General features: G+C 31.3%; 1 protein-coding gene across 1 annotated transcript; it reads right to left on the reverse strand.

Annotated features, from left to right (window-relative positions):
* Positions 1-21,916, reverse strand: LOC111716822 (uncharacterized). Its single transcript, XM_023492315.1, has 12 exons — positions 21,877-21,916; positions 14,651-14,738; positions 11,748-11,887; positions 11,121-11,206; positions 10,553-10,612; positions 8,845-8,889; positions 6,695-6,802; positions 4,928-5,044; positions 1,839-2,219; positions 1,529-1,610; positions 1,032-1,064; positions 1-816 (listed from the first exon to the last, which is right to left on the reverse strand). Exons 3-12 carry the CDS (start codon positions 11,826-11,828, stop codon positions 439-441), a joined length of 1,371 nt encoding a protein of 456 aa, XP_023348083.1. The 5' UTR covers positions 11,829-11,887; positions 14,651-14,738; positions 21,877-21,916; the 3' UTR covers positions 1-438.
* Positions 21,917-24,945: the final 3,029 nt, after the last annotated feature.

Here is a 24,945-nt window from a genome sequence, read left to right on the forward strand (position 1 = left end):
CGCATATTTAAAAAACGCGGTTTCTAAAAAGAAATAGGTAATTATGTGTTTATGCTTATACATAAAATACTAATTATAAAATTATTTGCTAATTCCAGGAAACATCTTTCAATCCTGGTGGCTTTAAATTCATAGAAACGATCAAATTTGATAAGAAAATAAACTAGGAGAATAAAATACTGCAATAGTTGAATAGACCCACAAAATGATGGAGTTGAATTTACACCTTTTCTGCAGACTTAAAATAACATTTTACACAAATGTAATAATTTATTATAATTTGCGCGCGTCAGATATAACTGTCAGGGGTTTTATTGCTAAGTTTTAACTTTCTGTCACTTTTTATAATTCGTTAAATCCTCCCTTTTACAATAATTTCTTCCCCTACAATTTAAATTTATCTTTTTTCATCAAGATCTATAAAATTTAAACCATTTTTCAGGACGAAGTGTGAATAAAGCTTTTTAAGTTTATATCATCCGCCTTTTTATCCTTTACTCTCCGCCCATCGTCTTCCTTCCTCCGTCCCTCTTCGTCCTTTCTCCGCCCTGAGTTCGCTTCCGGTAATGCGCTGGGCGGAGTTCCGAGCAGGGAATTTAATGACTCGGAATATTCCGGCGGATCAAAGAGAAGTCCGGATTTGGAGGTGCGGTTTTGAAGCTTGCTTCGCCGGGTCAACTCCGGGTTTATCAGGTCGACTGTATCCGGAATTAGATTTGATATACCGACAAGGGGACCCGGATGGGAGCCTTGAACCGGATCCGGAATGGGAAGGTCTGGTATCAAACCGGATTGTGAAGTTCTAACAACCCTCTTCTAAAATAAAAAAAAATCAGAATAATTTCACAATCTTGAAAATAAGAATTTTAAATTAGCTTTAGTAATGTCATTTTGAATATAAAATTTGATCAAAAACGTAGATTTTTGTAGCGTAAAGTAAAAAATGCACATATTCGTTCAGGGCCATTTACAAATGTTAGATATGAGCAATTATTTTCTTAGATATTTTTGATAAATATTTTTTTTCTTACCATAGAAGAAGAATCATTGTGTTCTACATTAACCTTAACAAAAACAAATTTTAAGAAAACTATTTTTATACTTTTTCATTTCAATTAAAACAATTATTGCACTTTAAAATGGTACAACTGTATTTCTTTTCACTCATGCTTAGGGATTATGAGCGTTACTTTTTAGTAGCTTTTCATGCATTGGCAATGCCTGATACACAAAGGTAGCTTTAAATCTTTATTTGATCAAGTATGAATTAAATATTGATTTTTAACTTATAATTTTTAAAACTGTTTTTTTCCAATTTGTCAACAAAACTTACTTGCGCACTTTTACTTCAGGAAAACATGTTAAAATTATCATATTTAAACACTTTAAACCCTAGAAAAACGACAATTCTCAACATTGATGATCGATAAAGCTTTCAACAGTATAACCGCGGTTGTAAATTAGACATTGCGATCGTTTCATGGAGGGTCACTTGAAAATACGCAAACATTCCCTTTAATAGACTAACCTCTGTATGAGGAGGTTGCTGCTGTGTGGCTGAGATTACGTCTTTTCTCTTTAAAGTACTGCTTCTCCGTATTTTTAATTCACTAAAGAACAGAGTGAACAAAATTAAAATTTAATTATGAAGAAAAAATTATCTTTCATTGCAGTTTCACAAATATCTATTCACTTAAACTTAAAATTTGCATTACCGGCCCTGTGTGCGTGTCTATGACTTTACCATACTGGTCCATCCAACGTGTACCCATGGTAACAGAACAGTAACAGTAACAGAATAAGACGGGCTGAACTTTAGTGTATCATTTGATGCTTACCTAGAGAAATGCCCGATGTCTGCTACGGTATGACGGTCAACAGATTCTATACTGTCCCCTAAACGATCAATCGGTAGACCACTACTCAAACTTGAATTGTGCTGCCTTCGAACACGAACTAAATCAGAGTGTCCTTTTTCACTTGGCACCAATTGGAACTCATTTCGACCCGGCCTGCCAACACAAGGAGAAGCCATGTTGGCCCCTGATAAGGCCGGTCGGGCCGTTCGGGTCAGAGTTGTACTGACCGGCCGGGTCAAAGTGGTACTAGCCGGCCGGGTCAAGGTGGTACTGGGCCGGTATTTTGGAAGGGTACCCTCACTGTACTTGGGCCCAAGAAAGGGTTCTTGGGCAGCTTCAGCGCTGTCACTACTCATTTCTCTAAAAATGAAAACGTTTATTCAATACATTTTTTTAAATTTAAAATGACTGTTCTTTAATTTTATTTTGTTATGCATTGATATTCCAGATTACTCAAGCTGGTACAAATAGGTCGAACCGGTGCGTGATCCTGACCAGTACACAGATTTACCGGTCCAGTGCAGTTGAACTTACATTCACTGGTACCGACCAGTCTAGGCTATACAGTGTTAAGTCGACCCAGCACGTTTTATGCAACAATTGTAGGTTTGTAAAATCTATACATCTGGTTGGTACAGTACACAGTACGCACAATAAACCACAGTTAACATGTAAACCAGGTATCATAGCAGAAAAATTGTTATCTTGTTCATTCTTGTATCAAGAAAACTGACGAAAAAGTTTTTTTAATCATAGCTTTCAAAACTAAGATTTCTCTTAACCTTTTAAGCTAATTGCCAAAAATTCTATAATTTTGCTGTATTTGTAAAACCTTAATTTTCTAATGAGATATATACCTTTGAATTGTAAAATGTAAACATATTTAAAAGTTTTTTTAAATTTTTTTCCTGTTAAAGTTCTAAAAAATATATTATTTCAATTTATCCATGTTGCTGTATTCTATTTCTTAAAAATTTGAATATTGTTTTGGTGAAATTTGTTTCATATTTCTGTCATTTCATTGCGAGTGCATAAAGTTTGGGAATAAAAATAATTGCAAACTGTTTGCAGTGGAAAGCTGGGAATTCAATTGTTTAATAAAAATCTATATTTTCAACTTGAACTAGAGTTACACAAGGAAAATCCGCGACTAGCAGTAAGTTCTACACAAAAATAAAATAGAACCTTTCTACGCAAAAACACTTTGCTTCATACAAAGTGGATTTCTAAACAAAAACAGAAGGCTACTACGCAGTAAGCATTTATTAGATTTTACGTTAAACAGTTTTTTCTAAGCAAAAAAGTAAGTTTCTACAATTTAAACGTTATTTATCTATTATAGTTGTAGAGGTTTCTATTCAATTAAAAGTTGGTTTGGTTTCAAGTAAAAACAAATATTTTTTTTAAGTTCGTAGAAAAACATTGAAACAATGCGACAGAAAAAAACCAATATGATTCAATCATTAATTACAATGTATCTAAAAATATTTTTGTAATAGGTATATTATTAAGTTTACTTATTTATATAGTTTGAAATCAAAATATTTTTGTAAAAGGCATATTATTAAGTTTGTTTATTTATATAGTTTGAAATCAAAGTATTTTTGTAAAAGGTATATTATTAAGTTTGTTTATTTATATAGTTTGAAATCAAAGTATTTTTGTAAAAGGCATATTATTAAGTTTGCTTATTTATATAGTTTGAAATCAAAATATTTTTGTAAAAGGTATATTATTAAGTTTGTTTATTTATATAGTTTGAAATCAAAATATTTTTTCTCTTAAATAATCTGACACTATCAATTTAATTGTCATTTTTCCTCCAAATTTAAATATATACATTGTTGTTAAATATTCATTTGTTGTTTTTTTGCAATTTTCCATAAAATATTTATATTTCTGTCTATTTTGGAAATGTTTACGTTATTTTCATTCCGCTTTTAATATTAGATGAGATTAAAGAACCCTCAGAAAGAATAAGAAAGTAGTCTTTTTATTTCTTTTAATTTCTTCATGCAAATGTAGAATAAAAACAAAAAATTGTTTAAATGTTTTCTGTAGCAGGAAAAAAATATTTGTAAGATGTCTTAATTCCCAATGTTGGACTTTTTTCTATTTTTTATTTGTTCTTTGTTTTATTGGTTTCTTTATGAGATGAATTTTATTGTTCAATCTTCATAAAATGTGAATGAAACAGAAATCTTAGTAACCTGTGGATAAATGAATTCAAACGTCCTATCTCAATAAAAAGTGGATGAAGCAGAAATTTCTCCGATCATAGTAACCTGTGGATAAACGAATTCAATCGTTCTATTTGAATAAATGTGTATGAAACACGTGTATTTCTCCGTTTTTGTAGTCTTCACCAACTTTGGATGATATAATCAACTTGCTCCATCTGCATTATCTGTGAGATGGTCATTTGTCCTATCTTAGTGATCAATGAGATGATTGTTCAAACTGTGAAATCTGAAGACGTGATGATTTCTTAGCACTCGGTTTCTTGACGATTTCTTTTCTGCAATCAATGTATTACCTTCACGGGATCTGCTCTCTCTCAGGATGTATATGTTTGAAATGATAACTCTCTTATCTTAATAGTCTATTATCTTTGTAGCATCTCTGAAGTCTGTGGGCAGGGGCACGGCGGTTTACATTGAGTTCCTGGCATAAAGGGGGGTTTGAGGGAATAACTAAACTTTTTATATATCCCCCCCCCACTAGAATTTTCAAAAACCACCCCCCCCCCCACTAGAATTCTTATAAAGACAATTTGGTCATTGTTATGCATAAACAAATGCTGGGAGTGGGATGGGGGAAATGTGCAACCAAATTTATGATTTAAAAAGTTATTCTTCATTATGAGAGATAAAGTTAATTTAACCTATTCTTGAAAATCATAATTTAAGGACTAAATTGTCCTAAGCCCTCTCTTTGGGGGGGGGGGACGTTCCTTCTTATTTTCCAGGGAAGAGGGTCCGTCCTCCCCCCTCTTTAAGCCGCCTCTGCCTGTGGGTTGATTATATTCTTTAACCTTGCTGATCTATGGATATATTTTAAAAAATTACCGTAGCATAATTCTTGGCCTGATATCCTCACAGCTTGAATAATCCGGAGGAGGAGTCCGGATCCCGGATCCGAAAGAACTACTCCGGATGGCCTGGAGGGAGCGGGAAAGAGGTAATCTGGAAAATATAATATTTGATATTTTAAACCATAACCCTGTAACTTGTCAGGAGTTGAGTGTTTGCCACAAACTCTCATTTTCTAATCCCTATACCTTTGCGGTTCCAGTACAAACGTCGGATGTTACAACGGTCGGATAGTACAAACGTCGGACTGGGACAAACGTAGGACTAGTACAAACGTCGGAACAGTACTAACGTTGTACGGGTACATTTATAAGGAAAAAGTTGGACTTTGGTTGAGTTTAAAAAAATTATTTTTTAAAGAATAGTTTAAAATCAATCACTTATTGTGTATTGTGATAAAAATCAAAGACAACTGAAAAAGTCTCATCCTTTGAAGTTAGCACTCGTAAAAACAACAGACAAAAAGGAATTGAGTTCTTTACAGAAACTCTGATGTTTCAACGCCTATATCTTTGCAACTAGTGTCGTAGACTTTTGATATTTCAACCAAAGAAATTTATAAAATCAAACTGTTTAAGTTTGAAAGTATCAATGAGTAATACCATCAGGTTGCAAATATATTTAAGTTAGTGGCAAGAACTCAGTTTCATTGGGTAGATTTTAATTATACCATTCGACTTGAGGAAACACATTTTCAATAAAAAAAACTCTTTAAATTCAAACAATTGTTTTCCCCGAGTCCGACTACTGCACTGGTCTGACGTTTGTACTGGTCCGATGTTGTATTTTCCGACGTTTTTACCAGTCCGAAGTTTGTACTAGTCCGACGTTTGTACTGGTCCGACGTTTGTACTGGTCCGACGTTTGTACTCCCCGACGTTTATAAGTCTTAGGGTTGTACCGTCCAACTTTTGTACTGACGTTTGTACTGGTACCACCTTTGCAACCTTATGTCTCAGTCCGAAGTTTGTACTAGTCCGACGTTTGTACTGGTCCGACGTTTGTACTGGTCCGACGTTTGTACTCTCCGACGTTTATAAGTCTTAGGGTTGTACCGTCCAACTTTTGTACTGACGTTTGTACTGGTACCACCTTTGCAACCTTATGTCTAAGACCTCAGATTTTTCAAAATATATTTTCTGCAATTGATCAAATCATATGAGTTTGAAATAATAAAGGTTTAAACCATCAGGTTGCAAAGATAAAGAGATTAGACAATATGAGTTAGTGGCAAAGACTCGATTCCTTCTGAGATTTTTTAGAAAGAGAGCAAAATGTTATCGTTAAATACGAATCGATATTTGTTCTTGTAAGTCCTTGAAAACCCCGGATCCAATCTTGATGTAATGAAAAATTAAAATTTTTGCGCAATAATCCTTAAGAAAACAAACTTTTTGAATGGATTTAAAAAAATGTCATGACATCGTTTTTTCTTTCAGAAGTGTAGAAAATTTCAAATGAATATAAAATCAATTTTAGTGTAAAGGGACGTATGTTTTTCTTCATTCTCTATCATCTATTTACAAAGTGGAATTTCGATTCAAAATGTTATCAATTAATATTTAATCGAATGAATGAGATATCCTAATTGTTAAATTGATCATTTTTAATTATAATTTCTCTATAAAATTGTCAATATTAAAGACTAGAAAAAAAGAACAATGATTTAGCCCAAAGGGTGTCCCATTTTAAATGCAGGTTCATTTGAAATAAAAAACATTCCCTTTAATGTGAAAGATGTACCTTGGTCTGAAACTATCTGAGTATGGTGGAGGGTCTGGAGGTCGTCTTCCTGTATCTGGGTTAAAGTGCTTCAACGCTTCGTTGTATGTGGGAGGAGGTCGTTCCCATCTGCAGACCACACAATCAATATTAAACAATAGGTCACAGTTTAAAAAATTAATATTTAGGGGTCACACACAGACCACACAATCAATATTAAACAAGAGGTCACAGACCGCTTAATCAATATTTAAGGGTCAAAGACCACAATCAATATTAAACAAGAGGTCACAGACCACACAATATATATTAAGCAAGTGGTCACAGATCACACAATCAATTTCAAACAAGAGGTCACAGATCACACAATCAATATTAAGGGGTCAGAGACCACACAATTAATATTAAGCAAGAGGTCACAGACCACACAATTAATATTTAGGGGTCAGAGACCACACAATCAATATTTAGTGGTCAGAGACCATACAATCAATATTAAACAAGAGATCGCAGACCATCAATATTTAGGAGTCACAGACCACACAATATATATTAAACAAGAGGTCACAGACCACACAATTAATATTAAGCAAGAGGTCACAGACCACACAATTAATATTAAGCAAGAGGTCACAGATCACACAATTTATATTAAGCAAATTAAATAAGAAATCGGAACTTTTGATTGGAATAATGACGCTGACACCGACTAAACTTGAAATCCACAGTTTAAACTTTTGAATGTAAGGATTTATGTCAACGGTGTATGTTTGAAAAATTGGCCATAAAAGTTAAATTAACCTTTCGATCATGCAATTTATCAACTCAATTAAAAGATGCTTTATATGTGAACACCCTGTGTTTCTAAACAACGAACTTGACCTTTTAAGCTAAAGGATTTCCGAAGAAACAATAAGATCCAATTTTCTTTAATTATGATTTCGTGTGAAAATCTATGCATCAATCATCTCCTAAAATATAAAAAGATGTTTTTTGATAACAAATTCACTTTACGTCTGGGAGAAAGCTTAACAAATTATAAATCGATGAAATATTAAAAATTGCATAAACATATTACAATTCAACCTTGCAAAAAATGGTTGTAACTATATCTTAATTGCACAAACTACTTCCGAGTGTACCTTAATCGCAAAAAAATGGTTCCAACTATACCTTTATTGCAAAAATTTGTTGCGTTAAAAATTCCATTTATCTATATTGAAGTCATAACTTGATTGCTATGATTGCAATCATATTCAATTGCAATTATTCAATTTTATATAAAATAAAATTGAAATAAAGTTTTCATGATTATTTCTTATTCAGGTAAATCTAAAAATAAAGTTTAAAGTCAGATTATTTTAGGATACAACCTTTAGATGTCGAACATCGTAAATATTTATAAACACTGAAACAAGTTATCCCCCTATCTAAATAAAAATTTAGATTGTCTTGGTGTCAGTTTGTCTGTATTCAATAAACGTCAAAACGACTGAACCGATCGGGCCCAAATTTTGACCCAAGGGAAGGTTTATAAATGATCAAAATTTTAAACATTTGCGTTTAAAAGTTTTTTTAATTTTGTAAAATTTTGAAAATGAGCAATAAAAATATTATGATATCCACAAATTTTATTGTTTATGTTTTATACTGTACAAAGAGAAGATGCTCACAGATAAAGACACAATTAAAAGTTGAAATAGAAGATGGGCGTGAAGCGGCCTAAAAGCCTAGTTTTAATAAAATTTCTAAAAAATACAAATGTAAAAACCAGTTTTGAACAATAAAAACCCAACTTAACCTTCCAAAAATGAAATTATTTAATCAAAACTTCAAATTCGTGTACAATCTCTTTAAATGTTATATTCGTGTGCAATCCCTTTAATTGTTAAAATTCGTGTACAATCCCTTTAAATGTTAAAATTCGTGTACAATCCCTTGAAATGTTAAACTACGTGTACAATCCTTTTAAATGTTAAATTCGTGTACATACACCAACTTGAAATGTTAAAATTCGTGTACAATTTCTTTAAATGTTAAAATTCGTGTACAATCTCTTTAAATGTTATATTCGTGTACAATCTCTTTAAATGTTAAAATCCGTGTTCAATCCCTTTAAATGTTAAATTCGTGTACAATCCTTTTAAATGTTGTAAATTATTGATCAGTTCCTCGTGAAAGATCCCCCAAAGAATGAGAAGAATCTGGAAGATGATCTGAAAATGAAAATAAATATGTAATACATTTTTTTAAATGTTACTAATGAGACTATCGACGGAATTTCAATTGACCATCTTTTTATCCAGTTACACTCGGTACCCATTCCCTTCACCACAATAGAAAATATCAAGTTTTTAGAAGAAAAAACTATGATATCTCCATAATTTTTTCTTTGGGAAAAAAAACCTTGTTAATCTCGCCTATCATCATTTGTAAATAAAATTTCAAATGAAATTTTGTGAACACTTCTTAAAATAACTGAACATCTCTGGGAGAGAGGGGCGGGGGAGAATGACATTGCCATTTTGAAAGTTTTGAAAAAAGTTTCAGAAATACGAAACTGTAAAAGGTAAATTTAAAGTTTGAAAAGTAGTTAAAACAATTAAATGCTTTATACAACTCGTTTGATTTCAATACTTGTACTTTAAAGCCATGGAGTCGAACACGTTCTAATATTATTTTAAACAAATTTGCACAGAAATACTCAGGACTAAGCATGCTCTCCACAGAAATACCCAGGACTAGGCATGTTCTCCACAGAAATACCCAGGACTAAGCATGTTCGTCCCTCCACAGAAATACCCAGGACTACTCCACAGAAATACCCAGGACTAGGCATGTTCGTCCCTCCACAGAAATACCCAGGACTAGGCATGTTCGTCCCTCCACAGAAATACCCAGGACTAGGCATGTTCGTCCCTCCACAGAAATACCCAGGACTAGGCATGTTCGTCCCTCCGCAGAAATACCCAGGACTGGGCATGTTCGTCCCACCGCAGAAATACCCAGGACTAGACATGTTAGTCCATCCACAGAAATACCCAGGACTAGGCATGTTCGTCCATCCACAGAAATACCAAGGACTGGGCATGTTCGTCCCTCCGCAGAAATACCCAGGACTAGACATGTTCGTCCATCCACAGAAATACCCAGGACTAGACATGTTCGTCCATCCACAGAAATACCCAGGACTAGGCATGTTCGTCCCTCCGCAGAAATACCCAGGACTAGGCATGTTCGTCCCTCCACAGAAATACCCAGGACTAGGCATGTTCGTCCCTCCGTAGAAATACCCAGGACTAGGCATGTTCGTCCCTCCACAGAAATACCCAGGACTAAACATGTTCGTCCCTCCACAGAAATACCCCGGACTGGGCATGTTCGTCCCTCCACAGAAATACCCAGGACTAGGCATGTTCATCTCACCAACAACAAGTGTTGGAAAATTAACCAAACTAGCCGTTCATGAAAAAAAGAATGGAAAATAATATGCGTTTTGATGTTTTTCATTTTATCTTCTATAGCTAAGAACCAACGACTACCGAAAAAATTGTAACGGTTCGTTATTATAACAAACTGGTGAGAAACTGCTTGAAAAATGTCTGAACGTGACCAGTCCTCGTAATACTCGTGTTAACTATCATCAGGAGATACAGTGTAAACCAGAAAACTGTGGAAGAGGAAGACCATTTTTAAGGTAAACAGTGTATTTATGGTTTTACTAGTAACTGATCTCATCCCTTATTAACTAAAATATGTCTGTTTACACTGCACAACTGCTGTCTCTCATGTTAATTGGACTATTTAAAGATTTAACTTGAATCTTAAAGTCGTCTTCCTGATCCAAAGTGTTCTGGTTATCACTGTAAAAATATTAACCTGGTAGAATCAGTTCTGAGGTCGTATAGAGAAGATCGAACCGACCATTGTATCAATATCCTAAAATTCAAATAAATTTTTATCAAGTTTAATCAAATATTTCTAGTTAAGATCTGTTAAAGTATTTTGCTAACAATCTTTTTAAATTCAAATTTTGAATAAGAATTGATTATGTGTGTTCACACTGCAGAAATATTTATTTGGAGATTTCGCTTTATAATTCTCTTCTCAAATTGTAACAGGATGTTCATAGTTTCAAAGGTTTCGGAATTTGATTTATACAAACATAATTTTAGAGTCCCTTTTAGCAGCGAAGTTGAAGCTACAGTGTTACCCACAAAGATTGAGATCCGTTTAATGTATATTTTTTATAGTTAAAATTGATGGTTAAATGTAGCACTTTACTTAAATATTGTGTCGGACAAGTCGTCTTAGTCTCCGCCACAATGTCTGCATTTTAGTTCTCTCACCGTCAGCTGATACTAATAGTTATGATAGAAACAAGACTGACAAAAAATCCTTCAGTCGTCTCTGAAATCTCATCCTTTGAGGGTAACCCTGTATTTACCTGGCAAAGCAGGACATACACAGAAGAAGAGTAATAGCCAGGAGGATATAGGATACAAGACTCATCAGGATACTCGACCAATGAATCTAGAATAGGAGGATATTTAGGCTACTAGAAGACTAATAAATAAAGTATAGAAGTAAATATTAAAAACTAGACTCATTAATAAACTAGACCAATGAATCTAGAAAAATTGTATATTTTACTAGATTAGAGAATACGTCACATTAATCTCCCTAAAAGTTCAATTAGATTTCGCAAACTATGAAGTCGGTTCAGCTAAATGATTATATAAAGTACTTTCCTAAAGGCATTTTCCCAAGTGGCCACTACCCAAATGTGCAATTTCCCAAGCGGCAACTTATAAATATTTATAATCGAAAAATCAGCCACCTAGCCCATCCTAGACGCAGCGCCTGGCCTGCATTGCAGCCTGAGGCGCCTCAGAAAGCCTAACCAAATCTATGGGAAGTTTCCGCTTGGGAAATTATACATTTGGGAAGTCGCCCTTGGAAAATTTCAAACTTGGATTCTAGAAAATATCACGACATTTGCAAAGATATATGGATCACAGTTTAAGGCGAAGGCTTAATACCTTTCTATTTCTTTTCTTTGTAACCAACTAACCTTATAGCAGGATTCGTCTGGGTTGGGGATTTGGTTGTCTCCACAGTTAGGTAGTCCGTTGCACGCCAGACTAAAGGACATACAAAGACGACCCGTAGTCTCACGAAACGAAGGTGAAGTGGGGCATTCAAACTCAGTATCTGGAATAAAATGAAAATGTTCCGCGGCAATAAGAATTGATTATTATTGATATATCCGACAAATTATGTAAGAATTTTAAAAGTTGTGAAGAGAAAATGTGGATGACCGTCATCTTTGCTCTTGTGCGTCATCATGTTATTATAAAATATGTTTAACAATAGGGTTAATTTTTAAAGATACAAATCAGTTACAAAATAAAAAATTCTTTGCAAGGTGTAATTGAAAAAGAGCTTGACAACATCTATTATTATTCAGCTGTATTTTGGTTACCCCTGTAGAGCAGAAAACACATTTTCTGAACAGAATATAAAATGAAGTTGCAAGAAAGGAAAATGTGTTAAATCTGCAATGAGCCAAAAATTGCAAATATAAGATTACAGAATTTATAAAAAGGATCATCTGTGAAGGGGATTTTAGTCATATATAAAATTAATAACTAGCTGAAGTGCCTGGCATTGCTCGTGAAATTTGAAGAAGTAAAAAATCGATTAAAAAGTATACATATATATCTTTTTGAAAAAAAAAGTTTGATGCAAAAATTTAAAGACATTTCAAAATAATAATTCTTCTTTTCAACAAAGCTTAATTTTGTTTTCACAACTAGAATCACAGTAAGAAACCCTTAATGTTTGTCAATTTACGTTAAATTTGTCTTTTTTTCTTATAAGTCTATAAGTTAATACATTTTAATTTTATAAAAAATCATGCTTTTACGTCTCGCAAAATAAACATTTTTAGTTTATTATTAATTAGTTTTCTTTATTTGGAAAAGCTTTAAAGTTGAAAATATTTTATAATGATAAATAAATCAACTAAATAATAAATAACCTAAATAATAAATCACCTAAATAATAAATCAACTAAAAAATAAATCAACTAAAAAATAAATCACCTAAAAAACAAATCAACTTAAAAAATAGATCATCTAAATAATAGATCACCTAACTAATAAATCACCTAAATAATAAATCACCTAAATAATAAATCTACTAAAAAATAAATCTACTAAATAATAAAGAACCTAAAAAATAAATCACCTAAATAATAAATCACCTAAATAATAAATCAATTAAATAGTAAATCACCTAAAAGACAAATCACCTAAATAATAAATCAACTAAAAAATAAATTACCTACAAATAAATCACCTAAATAATAAATTACTTAAAAATAGATCACCTAAATAATAGATCACCTAACTAATAAATCACCTAAATAATAAATTAACTAAAAAATAAATCAACTAAATAATAAATAACCTAAATAATAAATCACCTAAATAATAAATCAACTAAAAAATAAATCAACTAAAAAATAAATCACCTAAATAATAAATCAACAAAAAAAATAATTAACTAAAAATTAAATCACCAAAATAATAATTCACCTAAATTAATAATCAACTAAAAAATAAATCACCAAAAAAATAAATCATCTAAATAATAAATCACCTAACTAATAAATCACCTAAATAATAGATTAACTGAAAAATAAATCATCTAAATAATAAATCACCTAAATAATAAATAACCTAAATAATAAATCACCTAAAAAATAAATCACCTAAATAATAGATCACCTAACTAATAAATCACCTAAATAATAAATTAACTAAAAAATAAATCAACTAAATAATAAATCACCTAAATAATAAATCACCTAAAAAATAAATTACATAAATAATAAATCACCTAAATAATAAATCACCAAAAAAATAAACCACCTAAACAATAAATCACCTAGAAATAAATCACCTAAAAAAAAAATTACCAAAATAATAAATCACCTAAATAATAAATAGCCTAAGTAATAAATCACCTAAATTATAAATCACCGCAATAATAAATCACCAAAATAATAAATCACCTAAATAATAAATCACCTAAAAAATAAATCAACTAAATAATAGATCACCTAACAAATAAATCACCTAAATAATAAATTAACTAAAAAATAAATCAACTAAATAATAAATAACCTAAATAATAAATCACCTAAATAATAAATCAACTAAAAAAAAAATCAACTAAAAAATAAATCACCTAAATAATAAATCAACAAAAAAATTAATCAACTAAAAAATAAATCACCTTAAAAACAAATCACCTAAAAAATAAATCAACTAAATAATAAATAACCTAAATAATAAATCACCTAAATAATAAATCAACTAAAAAATAAATCAACTAAAAAATAAATCACCTAAATAATAAATCAACTAAAAAATAAATCAACTAAAAAATAAATCACCTAAATAATAAATCACCTAAAAAACAAATCACCTAAAAAATAAATCAACTAAATAATAAATCATCTAAAAAATAAATCATCTAAATAATAGATCACCTAACTATTAAATCACTTAAATAATAAATCACCTAAATAATAAATCTACTAAAAAATAAATCTACTAAATAATAAATAACCTAAAAAATAAATCACCTGAATAATAAATCAACTAAATAATAAATCACCTAAAAGATAAATCACCTAAATAATAAATCAGCTAAAAAATAAATTACCTAAAAAATAAATCACCTAAATAATAAATCACCTAAATATTAAATCACCTAACTAATAAATCACCTAAATAATAAATCACCTAAATAATAAATCACCTAAATAATAAATCACCTAAATAATAAATCACCTAAAAAATAAATCACCTAAATAATAAATCACCTAAAGAATAAATCACCTAAATAATAAATCACCTAAATAATAAATCACCTAAATAATAAATCACCTAAATAATAAATCACCTGTGCAACTCTCCCCATTATTAAGAAGTTTGTAACTGGTGAATACTAGATAGAGTCGGGAACTTAAATTCCACCGTCGAAGCCGGACCTGAGAGAGTCAAATTAAAAACTTCATGCCGCGCTTCATATTAAAGTACCGTGACGACTTCTGGGCAACTAGAATATGTGTATACAACGATCCAACACCAATGCTAATTTTCGTCAATTTTAAAGACTGCAGGGTCGACTAGAGTGTCTCAGCAACTAGGCATTTGAATTTAATTACTCAATTATACTCTGTGTAGCCATATAAATGTATAAATGTATAACATTAAGAACTAAAAAGCTTTTTAACTTGAGATTTAACATTTTTCATCAAATTTTCATTGGAGCTTGCAACTTTTGAATCTTTTGATTTCTGCCCAAAACCCCCCATTCCCTCAAACTTGCTTAATCCCTCCCCTAACTGCCTCCTCCTCAATGTAGNATGCTTATAATATGATACATTTAAAATCTTGCAGGAAAACATTCTTGCAAGTTGCGCTATGAAAACCTTAAATCTTATGGGAAAACATGCTTACAATATGAAAAATCTAAAATCTTACGGGAAAACAATAATCCTGATATGAAAATCTAAAATCTTACGGTAAAACATGTTTACAATATGAAAAATCAAAAATCTTACGGGAAACCATAATTCCGATATAAAAATCTAAAATCTTACGTGAAAACATGCTTACAATATGAAAAATCTAAAATCTTATGAGAAAACATGCTTACAATATGAAAAATCTAAAATCTTCCGGGAAAACATGCTTCCGATATAAAAATCTAAAATCTTACGTGAAAACATGCTTACAATATGAAAAATCTAAAACCTTACGGGAAAACATGCTTACAATATGAAAAATCAAAAGTCTTACGGGAAACCATGCTTCCGATATAAAAATCTAAAATCTTACGTGAAAACGTGCTTAAGATGTGAAAATCTAAAATCTTAAAGGAAAACATGCTTACAATATAAAAAATCTAAAAGCTTACGGGAAAACATGCTGTTCGTGAACATAATGTCTGGCTCTGTGTCTGTTGTCAATAGTCTCAAATCCTAAAAATAGATTATTAATGAAAAAACAATATCTTGTTATGTTTAGGAATACATTTATAATTACAAATATAATTAAGTATTATACTATGATATATATTTATAAAAAGGTTAGTCATAACAATAAAAGCAAAAAGATGATAAGGTTAGTGATTAAAAAAATAATAATAATTATATAAGAATTATACTTAACCTAACTAACCTGATGAACATAATCCCCCTGTCAGCTAACCACTCAGGAGAAATAATCAGTAAAGGTGAATAACCTAATCCCCCTGTCAGCTAACCACTCAGGAGAAATAATCAGTAAAGGAAACTAACCTAATCCCCCTGTAAGCTAACCACTCAGGAGAAATAATCAGTAAAGGTGAATAACCTAATCCCCCTGCCAGCTAACCACTCAGGAGAAATAATCAGTAAAGGAAACTAACCTAATCCCCCTGTCAGCTAACCACTCAGGAGAAATAATCAGTAAAGGTGAATAACCTAATCCCCCTGTCAGCTAACCACTCAGGAGAAATAATCAGTAAAGGTGAATAACCTAATCCCCCTGTCAGCTAACCACTCAGGAGAAATAAATAAGTAAAGGAAACTAACCTAATCCCCTGTCAGCTAACCACTCAGGAGAAATAAATAAGTAAAGGAAACTAACCTAACCCCCCTGTAAGCTAACCTCTCATGAGAAATAATCAGTAAAGGAAACTAACCTAATCCCCTGTCAGCTAACCACTCAGGAGAAATAAATAAGTAAAGGAAACTAACCTAACCCCCCTGTAAGCTAACCTCTCATGAGAAATAATCAGTAAAGGAAACTAACCTAATCCCCCTGTAAGCTAACCACTCATGAGAAATAAATAAGTAAAGGTGAATAACCTAATCCCCCTGTCATCTGACCACTCAGGAGAAATAAATAAGTAAAGATGACTAACCTAATCTCCCTGTCATCTGAACACTCATGAGAAATAATCAGTAAAGATGACTAACCTAATCCCCTTGTCAGCTGACCACTCAGGAGAAATTAATAAGTAAAGGTGACTAACCTAATCCTCATGTAAGCTGACCACTCAGGAGAAATAAATAAGTAAAGGTGAATAACCTAATCCCATTGTAAGCGGACCGCTCAGGAGAAATAAATAAGATAAATAAGTAAAGGTGACTAACCTAATCCCCCTGTCAGCTGACCGCTCAGGAGAAATAAATAAGTAAAGGAAACTAACCTAATCCCCTTGTAAGCTGACCGCTGAGGAGAAATAAATAAGTATAGGTGACTAACCTAATCCTCCTGTAAGTTGACCACTCAGGAGAAATAAATAAGTAAAGGTGACTAACCTAATCCTCCTGTAAGCTGACCACTCAGGAGAAATAATAAGTAAAGGTGACTAACCTAATCCCCCTGTAAGCTGACCACTCAGGAGAAATGTTGGATTATTTGTCCAAATTCTATTTGTCCCATAGTTCGCTTCCTGTGTCACAGATACAGTCTTCTGCCCGAAGTAACTGTTAGTTATAACCTACAAGTATACGGGGATATAAAATAAACATATGTTCCCGTTCAGTCGGGGCATAATGGAATTTAGAGTTGCATGTCTGAAATGTTTTGTCTGACAAAGATTAATTAACTAATGTTTTTTGTTTTGTTTATCAGATTAAAGATTCAAGGGGATCAATGTAAATCGGGCGTGCTCCTTTTTTAATGAAGAGTCAATTAGAATTACGAAAACAGTCCCTTTAATTCTTTACCTGAACACTCTCTGTTCTAGAATCAGTAAAGTTGAGTTCAAGAATGACCAAGGACAAAGCTTCCATTTCAAGCATTTCTTTGTCTCCATCTTGTCTGAGAACCTGGACATTTTGTTTTTTAAATATTGGAGACTTAGCGTTGCCCAAGATAGTCATTGTCAGTCCCACCGTTACCCCGCACCTTGTCGATGTTTGCTATTATTTCTAGCAAAAAGTGGACCCACTCAACTTAGAATCTCAAAACCAAGTTTAGTACATTCCCGTGGGTATTCAAATCGGTCCAGGGGACCCTGAGTAATGATTGGACAAACGAACACACAGACAAACAGAGAACGTATCTTTATAATTAGAAACTTTTAAGAAATCTTCTTCAAGCATAAAACTACGACGTAGCGATGAAAAGCTAAAAAATTAAAAATTAAATTTTTTTCAAATTTGAAATTTATTTTTTCAAAAAAATCAATTTTTTTCTTCTCAAATTCGATTTTTTTTAATTCCACGGACAACGCCGGACACTTGTTCTTGTAACGTTAAACAGACTAATAAATGATCTATCAATTATATCTATTAAAATTATTTAAAAAATTCTAAAATAATAATTAGAGAAAACCTAAGTTACAATTAGGTTTCTCTGGGATATCTTCGTTTTCAGATTGGTTGTGCATTTGCTGAATATGATCTGTTTAAAAATTGTGAACAAAATTGTAAATAAATGAATTTTCGTATAAACTTGACTCAGTTTTATATCAACTTCTCAAGACAGGAACATCAGATATACTTTTATGGGTCGCGATGAAGAGCTAAAGTGATTAGCTTTCAGCCTATACCTCCTTCCATTTTTTCTTTTCAGACCCTTTAAAAACCTTAATTTGAATTGAAAATTATTTAATTTTCAGATTTTGTCGTTTTTTGAAAGAAAACACTTAAGAAAATAGACACTTTTCAAAAATAAAAACATGGATAATATAATTCATACGTGATCTGACAAAGCTTTTAAGGGTACCGTTGGAATCGTACATGGAAACAGAGGTTCACTTAAAATAATGTTTTCAGTCCCTTTATGGATATATGTCCACCTACCGTTTGAATCTCTATGTCACAGTCCAAGGTTTTGCTTGTGATGTTGATATTCTGTCTTTTCAGGTTTGATCCCTCATCCAGTCTTAACAATTTATTTTTAAAACCAAAATAAAATATGACAAGGTTTTGGCAGTTTCACTCCTCTTCATATTTATATTATGATTTAGCATATAGGGGAAAAAAATTGAAAAAAATGGCGAGCTATAATAGCTATTTATACCCTATNCCCCCACCGTTTATTTCTTATTATGATACAAACCTATAGCATTTGATACATATTCAGAAAGACTTTGGGCTCTACTTTAATAATCTGCAAAAAAATCATAAATATCAAAAAAAAAAAATGCGGCTTGAGAAAAAAAAATTTGGTCCTACTAATGATTTTTTATCTATTTTTTTTGCGAATTCTTAAAAGTTAGGCGCAGGTATAAGTGCCATAAGCTGGATCAGTGGAAAAGCAAAAATCTTCTTAGATATAGATTGTAGATATGTTCCGAGGTGATAGATTATAGAGATAATTAAATAAGTAAAAATTATGATATTTTAATATTTGAAAAAGATTCATTACGGCAATTACAGAATTTTCAAATATTGGTAGATTTAAACTATTTACATTTACTTTCCAGGGAAGGATATTTTTAACTAGGGTTTACAAGACTGATTTTGCCAACAAAGCATCCAGCGCGTAGCGAGAGATGCTTGTAAGGCAACAATGGTAGAGGGAATGGCCGTGGATAATTTAAAAAATTTGATATCCAAAAAAAGGAGACAATTTTATAAAATTTACAATTTGTTAAAAAAGTCTCGTAGAGTAGTACTGAATTGTCCCAAAGTATAGTTAAGTAACTTATTATCCCGCTGTTGTGAGAATCATGGGTGGGTAATTTAAGTGAAAATTGGCGGAAAACTTATTAATTTTAATTTTCAAAATTCTAGGAAAAAATACTGTAGTGTTTAAACTACGGCGAGCTCCTTAAAACTTTAGAATAAGAATACGGCTGAATAATTTCAAATAGTCTAATTTACATTAAACACAGCGACTGACAGTGTGCACCGACCCATTTTACTTAATAAATTGATTTTTAAGCCATAAAAAACATTATATTGCTTTAATGTCGTCTTCCTATTCCAGAGTTTTATGGATCCTCCTGTATATATACCTGAGGTTGATTGCCGGAGTACTAACGTCCAAAAACATTGGAAATTTTCCGTCCCGGCCACATACTGCTGTAATATCTTTAAAGGTGTCTGGCATAAACCTAAAATAAAAATATGTTTTTAAAAACATGAAATTTTAAATTTAAAACCAATACAAAGCTTTTTACTTGAATATGCAAGTCACTTTAACACCTAATAATTTGTAATATGGTGTAAGTTGTAAATTATTTTTTTTTCTTATTAAGAACTCAAACAAAGGATTAAGACTCAAATACTTTATTTTATATTTTTTGTCACATTTTTTTTAATCACATACTTACTTACTAACTTTACTGCAAATTATGACTTTTATGAGGTTTTTTTTCTTATAAATGTTAAATTAAGAACCCGATAATTCTATATTAAGGAAATTATCATATAAATGAGTAAATATAGATCAGAACTAAAAAAGGAAATAATTTATTCAAATCTTGTGTGAAGGATGATGGACAAAATATAATTATTAGATGATAATAATTGCTCAGTTCCGGAAAATTAGTTGTTTAAACTCCAGTGAAAACTCTGAAATAGTCTCAAGTTGTGACTTTAATTAGTTTAATCATGGGAGACAGCAATTGTGCAGTGTAAACAGACCAATTTCACTTGATTAGTGATTTGGAAGTGTCTAGTAAAACCATTTGCCTCAAACACCATCAAATACACTTAAGAATTACTGTAAGGTCGTCTTCCTTTTTCAGAGTTTTCTGTTTATCACAGTATAAAAGCCACGAATAATACAGGTTGTCACAATAAACACGGGAATTCAGTGACGATTTTAATATCGTCTTTGTAAATGATATTTTGATTTAGGATGATGATGCCTACGAGAAAAGCTGTAATCAGTCTGCTAAAGCTAAGAATGTGTTTGATTATGTTTTGATTACTTTACTGTTGTACTTAGTAAAATGAGAAATTCGTGTGACGTGTATACACTTACAAACACAGTACAGTTAACTGTTACTCTTCAGTGTTTATCTTTCAAGAATGTTACAATACATCAAACATCGTTTTGAAGAATTACAAAACAGCCTTATACCATTTACATTGAATATACTTTACAGAAGTAACTTTATTTTGATTATTGAAATTAGGTAAAACAAGGCTAATTCTTATAAAGACGATACATTCGTCTCTTAATTCCCATATGTTTATTGGGACACCCTGTACAATACTAAAAAATATGTTTTTAATATCATATTTCCTACCTCAGTCCTGACGTAAAATGGATGATAAGGAGGAAAAGTGAACTATAAGGACTCTGTCTCATTTTTATCTAAAATCTCATTTTCCTGAAAATAAGAAATTTTATGATTTCCGTTATCAAATCTTGATAGTCAGTGAGCCTTCACTTTCGAATACCTGTGTTAACCTGTGCCCTTTTACATAAATTTATCAGTTACAGACGAAAATTATTTCTCATTTTTTTGGTTATCACCGTGTTAGGTGCCGTCATAGATTAATAACAATGCATACAGAACACTAGATGTCGTCTTTTCAGGATTTAGGGGCTTTTCGTTCACAATAACCCTCAGACAAAAGCCCAAAGGAGTTATCGTGAACGAAAAGCAATTAAATCTTGAAAAGATGATATCTAAAGTGTGGATGCAGTAAATTTTGTTTGATTTGTTTAGCTTCCGAATGGCAGATCAACCCATTTATGAATTTATTCCTAAAAAGTCCGAAAATTCTTGATACAGGGTTAAATGAAAACTATAACAAAGCCATTTATTCTGTGACTCAAGTTCTCTGCGGTTTCTTATATTATACATAAATAGATGTAGGAAAATTAATCAGCTGAAATGTTCAGCTTAACCTTCAAATAATATCCCCGTATTGAATTCGTCTTAGAGATAAAATTCGCAATTTTTTCAACCATATGTAGTCACCAAATGTGTACACTTTTCACGGATTTATAACTCTGTTTTATTTCGCGGATTTTTGAGTGGTTTGGTTTGTATTTTCCTGTAATGGTTTAGTATGTATCCCCCTAACCTAATCCCCCTGTAAGCTAACCACTCAGGAGAAATAATCAGTAAAGGTAACTAACCTAATCCCCCTGTCAGCTAACCACTCAGGAGAAATAATCAGTAAAGGTGAATAACCTAATCCCCCTCCCACTCCTATTTACCTGTATAGAAGCTGGTGTATCAAACTTTGAGAATATTCGATCAGGTCTAAAAAGGAAGAAAAAAAAATTATTAATTTAAACAATTAAAAGTCAAGAATCGATTAAATTTTCAAATGGCGGGTTGCTTCTAATTAATACAACAGTTCCTTTAAATGCATTATGGGGCCTGAAGGCTGTCTGTAGAACTACAGTCGTCGTTGCATATGTAATTACAATGAAGACTACTTTCAATTTCAATTTTGATTTCAATATTAGCATTGATACATACAAATATGAAAACTAAGAGAAACTGTCATTTAACAGATTCTTTTTGTATACCCTTTAAATTTGCAATTTGAAAAAAGTTTGCTAAAAATCAAAACATAAATTGAAAAGTCGTCTTCATTGTTTTGATATAAACGCAGATCACTGGAGATACAAATTAATCTCACTTTTTCAAAATTTCATGCTCCTACTAGAAAATCTGAAAAGCCTTAATCTTGAAGAAGTTTGTGTGTTTAGAGACAAAGAAAGCAAAACTCTTTATAAAAAGAACAAAGCAAAGATTATTTATTTTGATTAAAAAGGTTTGTTTACTCTGTCGAACAGATTTGATAAAAATAGAAAAAAATAAAAAAAAATATAATAAAAGCAGTAATTTTCAAAATTGACAAAATTTCTATGTTGGCGTTGAGGTTTCCTGAATTTCTTGCTAGTTGAAAATCTGTGAGCATTTTTTGATGCAAAATATGAGCATTGTTTGATGCAAAATATGAGCATTGTTTGATACAAAATATGAGCAGTGTTTGATGCAAAATATGAGCATTGTTTGATAGAAAATATGAGCATTGTTTAATAGAAAATATGAGCATTTTTTGATACAAAATATGAGCATTGTTTGATACAAAATATGAGCATTGTTTTATGCAAAATATGATCATTTGAAAATATTTTAGTTTATAAGCGCAAAGTTTTGATTTATAATAAGAGAAAACTTTTCTTTTATATTTGGCTACATACTTCCAAGAATTGTATATTTAAAAACTAAAATCTTGCAGTAAAGAAACGTAGTTTTGAATTCTTAAAAACCTCATATCTCTGATATTATCAAGGTAAATATAATCCTAAGGAAAACTGGCTGCTAGCCTGATATATTATAAAAAATCTAAAATATTTCTCTAATCGATAAGCTAATTTTTTTTTGTATGAAAAAGCTAGAATCCTACCTGAAAACATGCTTATAATATGATACATTTAAAATCTTGCAGGAAAACATTCTTGCAAGTTGCGCTATGAAAACCTTAAATCTTATGGGAAAACATGCTTACAATATGAAAAATCTAAAATCTTACGGGAAAACAATAATCCTGATATGAAAATCTAAAATCTTACGGTAAAACATGTTTACAATATGAAAAATCAAAAATCTTACGGGAAACCATAATTCCGATATAAAAATCTAAAATCTTACGTGAAAACATGCTTACAATATGAAAAATCTAAAAAAAATCATATTACCATGAGAGGGGCAGTCCATATGAAATCAGCCACCCCCTAGTAGGCACCATCTTCGATTATTTTTTCAAACTTTGAACATTAAAAGATCTACGTGATCGAGGCATTACATAATCAGTAATTTTTAGACTCTGGTGACCTCCATGCGTAATTTTTAGACTCTGGTGACCTCCGTGTGCGGAGCACTGAGGTCATGAAGTTTTGACCAGCTTGCTCTTTTCAAATTACCATAACATTTTAGCTTTTTGAGATATTGACCTTATTGTAACGTCATTAAATATATAATAAATAAACCTTTATTTGTTTGTTATTAAAATAATTGATAAAAATAGTTTTAGCTGTTGATATTTTCAAATTTTCAATAAAAAGACATCTTTTACTAGACTTCGATTTATTTTTTATTTTTGAATTATTAACATTGTAGTTATGAAATACAAAGATTACTTAGCAGTTAGCATACAGTATCAAAATTATTGTTTCAAAATGTGTTTGTATAAAAACAATTATGCATTAAAAAAGCACAAAATACGACCACAAACACAGACATAACTATTAAATCAATCAATTCTCAATCTCGAAATTTTAATAGTGTTTCCCAACATATTAAGGAACTTTATCTATGAATAAAATGAATATTATTTATTCTTTATTTAAATTGAGCAAGCTATTTATCTCCGTTGGTTAGGCAGAAATCACCAAAAACCAGCGAATCACGCTCACAAACCAATAATTTCCTAAGCATTAAATTTTTAGACAGTATTCTCAACATATGAAAAGTAATTTATGTGAATTTTAAGAAGTCGAAGTATTGAATTTTTTGATTTTGAGACACATGCTTTCATTTGAAAAGATCAACTGTTAAAGTTAATTTTATAGATTAATTTTTTATTCTAACAAATAAAGCCTTATTTATTGCCTATTTAATGACGTTACAATTAGGTCGATATCTCAAAATGCAAAATAGTAATTTGAAAAAAATTAACCTCTTTGAAGAGGTCAAAACTTGACCTTAGTGCTCCACACATGGAGGTCTACAAAGTCTAAAAATTACTGATTATGGAATATCTCAGATAGGTCTTTTAATATTCAAAGATTGAAAAAAAATTAAAATGGTGCCTACTGACAAATGTCAATTATTAGTAATTCTCTGTTTCATGGTAATTTAGATGTTTTTTAAATTTTTCAAATCTGATTTGAAGCATATGTAACAATTTTCAAAATATATGGACGGATTAGATTCTGAGGTTAAATGTTGTGTTATATAATTTTGTTTCTGAACATGTCCAGTATAAATCATAACATATCATAATTCTTATCCATCCTAACCTATACAGTTGGGGCTCTGAAACTAAATACAGTTGGGGTTCTGAAGCTTTATACAGTTGGGGTTCTGAAACTATATACTATTGTTAACCATTAATTTTAAAACCTCTATAAAATGTCGTCTTCAACTCGAATCTCCTGTCGGAGACAGCCAAACCAAACTTTCAGCCCGCAATTCCCTTGTTCTCCTCCGACGGAGTTTAAAATATTTTCGTTGTTGTGAAATCATTAAAGTTAAGCAAAATATTTTCA

The sequence above is a fragment of the Eurytemora carolleeae genome, unplaced genomic scaffold, assembly GCF_000591075.1.
Source record: "Eurytemora carolleeae unplaced genomic scaffold, Eaff_2.0 scaffold1529, whole genome shotgun sequence".
Classification (NCBI taxonomy): domain Eukaryota; kingdom Metazoa; phylum Arthropoda; class Copepoda; order Calanoida; family Temoridae; genus Eurytemora; species Eurytemora carolleeae.